This window comes from Peromyscus californicus, unplaced genomic scaffold, assembly GCF_007827085.1.
Source record: "Peromyscus californicus insignis strain IS unplaced genomic scaffold, ASM782708v3 Scaffold_10__1_contigs__length_136768540, whole genome shotgun sequence".
Taxonomy (NCBI): Eukaryota; Metazoa; Chordata; class Mammalia; order Rodentia; family Cricetidae; genus Peromyscus; species Peromyscus californicus.
In genome coordinates, this window is record NW_026294391.1 from 18,326,219 (window position 1) to 18,327,546 (window position 1,328).

At 41.9% G+C, this 1,328-nt stretch overlaps 1 protein-coding gene across 1 annotated transcript; it reads left to right on the top strand.

Moving 5' to 3' along the window:
- Positions 1-248: 248 nt before the first annotated feature.
- Positions 249-991, top strand: LOC128125549 (claudin-34-like). The gene has a single exon (XM_052763103.1). The coding sequence runs from the start codon at positions 271-273 to the stop codon at positions 904-906; it is 636 nt and encodes a 211-aa protein (XP_052619063.1). The 5' UTR covers positions 249-270; the 3' UTR covers positions 907-991.
- Positions 992-1,328: the final 337 nt, after the last annotated feature.

A 1,328-nucleotide genomic window follows, 5' to 3' on the forward strand; every position in this document is an offset into this window, starting at 1 on the left:
ATTTGTCTGGACCACGGGCCAGGCAGGACACAGGAAAACTTCTGACTATACATACTGTTTTCTAAACATGTGTGACCAGTGTTAGAGGGTGTGTTGATTATATCCCTGCCAGTAAATAATGCCCCTCTCTGAGTTTGCTCAGACCACACTTTCTCAACATAACCCTTCCTTCCTGATAGTGCTTCCTCAGGGGACACTGTCCCAGGCCTGAAGAGCTCATCCTCATGCTGTCCTGTATTTCTTTGCAGTTGCCCAGTGTTCACTGTCACCATGATGCTACTCAGAAAAGATACCAATCTCCAGATAACGGGGTTTACTGCAGCCATCCTAGCATGGATATTTTGTAGTGTCTCCATGGGCCTTCCTCAGTGGCGAGTATGGTACTTTCAAGAACCTATGAACTCCAAGCCCAGCATGGCCTTAGTAGGACTGTGGAGAACCTGCATTTACCACTATAACAACTACTCCAGCAATGTCCGAGTATGTCACCGATACACCTACTATGACTCCTTTGTCCCATTGAGTATTCGAGTTGCTCAACACCTGGTACTGGTCTCCAGTTTTTTTGGGATGGCTGGGACAGTTTCTAGCATTGTTGCTCTTTGGAAACTGTACACAGAGAGGGTACAGAAGAACAGCACCTACAATTCATTTTTCTTTCCAGGGATTCTGAACATCCTTGCTAGCAGCTTTGTTCTTTTTGCTCTCTTGTACAATTACTTATGCATCACGCGAAATGAAGATATTGCCTTCCCACCATTTTTCCACATCCCATCCTTCCCAGACACCCAGAAAGCTGGCAGCGCCTTGGCAGTAGCAACTCTTGCTGCATTCTTTTTTGTGTTAAGTGGCACAATTTTCATTTCTTTCACTTTTCACCCACCTAGACACTGGAGTTCATTCTAAGATTTCTAAGTAAATTACCACCTAACATAGCCTTGAAAATTCAGAAATACCAGGAATTACAGCAAGTATTTATCAGCTGTTTACCTAAAACTTCCAGAGTTCAAAACCACCATGTCTAAGGTGCACAAGTGGGCCTTCTATTATTGTTTTATACTTTATTGGCCAGCTTATGGATTTTCATTATGTAAAATCTTGCCTACTTGGTCTTATGAGATCTGAGTTTTAATTACTGTTGATAAAGGCAAAGAATTCAAGAATATAGTATATATGGAAATGAGTGTCAGAATATGTTAACCTCTCACATCCTCATGTGAATCCATAAAATGAAAGTGGGTCTGTTTCCCATGTCATGATATTAGCATCTCTCCACCAGATGAAATTTCCCAAACTATGTTGAAGTTGACAGATTGCTGTAAGGAATC

Bases quoted from the DNA above. Each gene is read 5' to 3' on its own strand.
- LOC128125549 (XM_052763103.1), top strand. From the start codon at position 271: ATGATGCTACTCAGAAAAGATACCAATCTCCAGATAACGGGGTTTACT.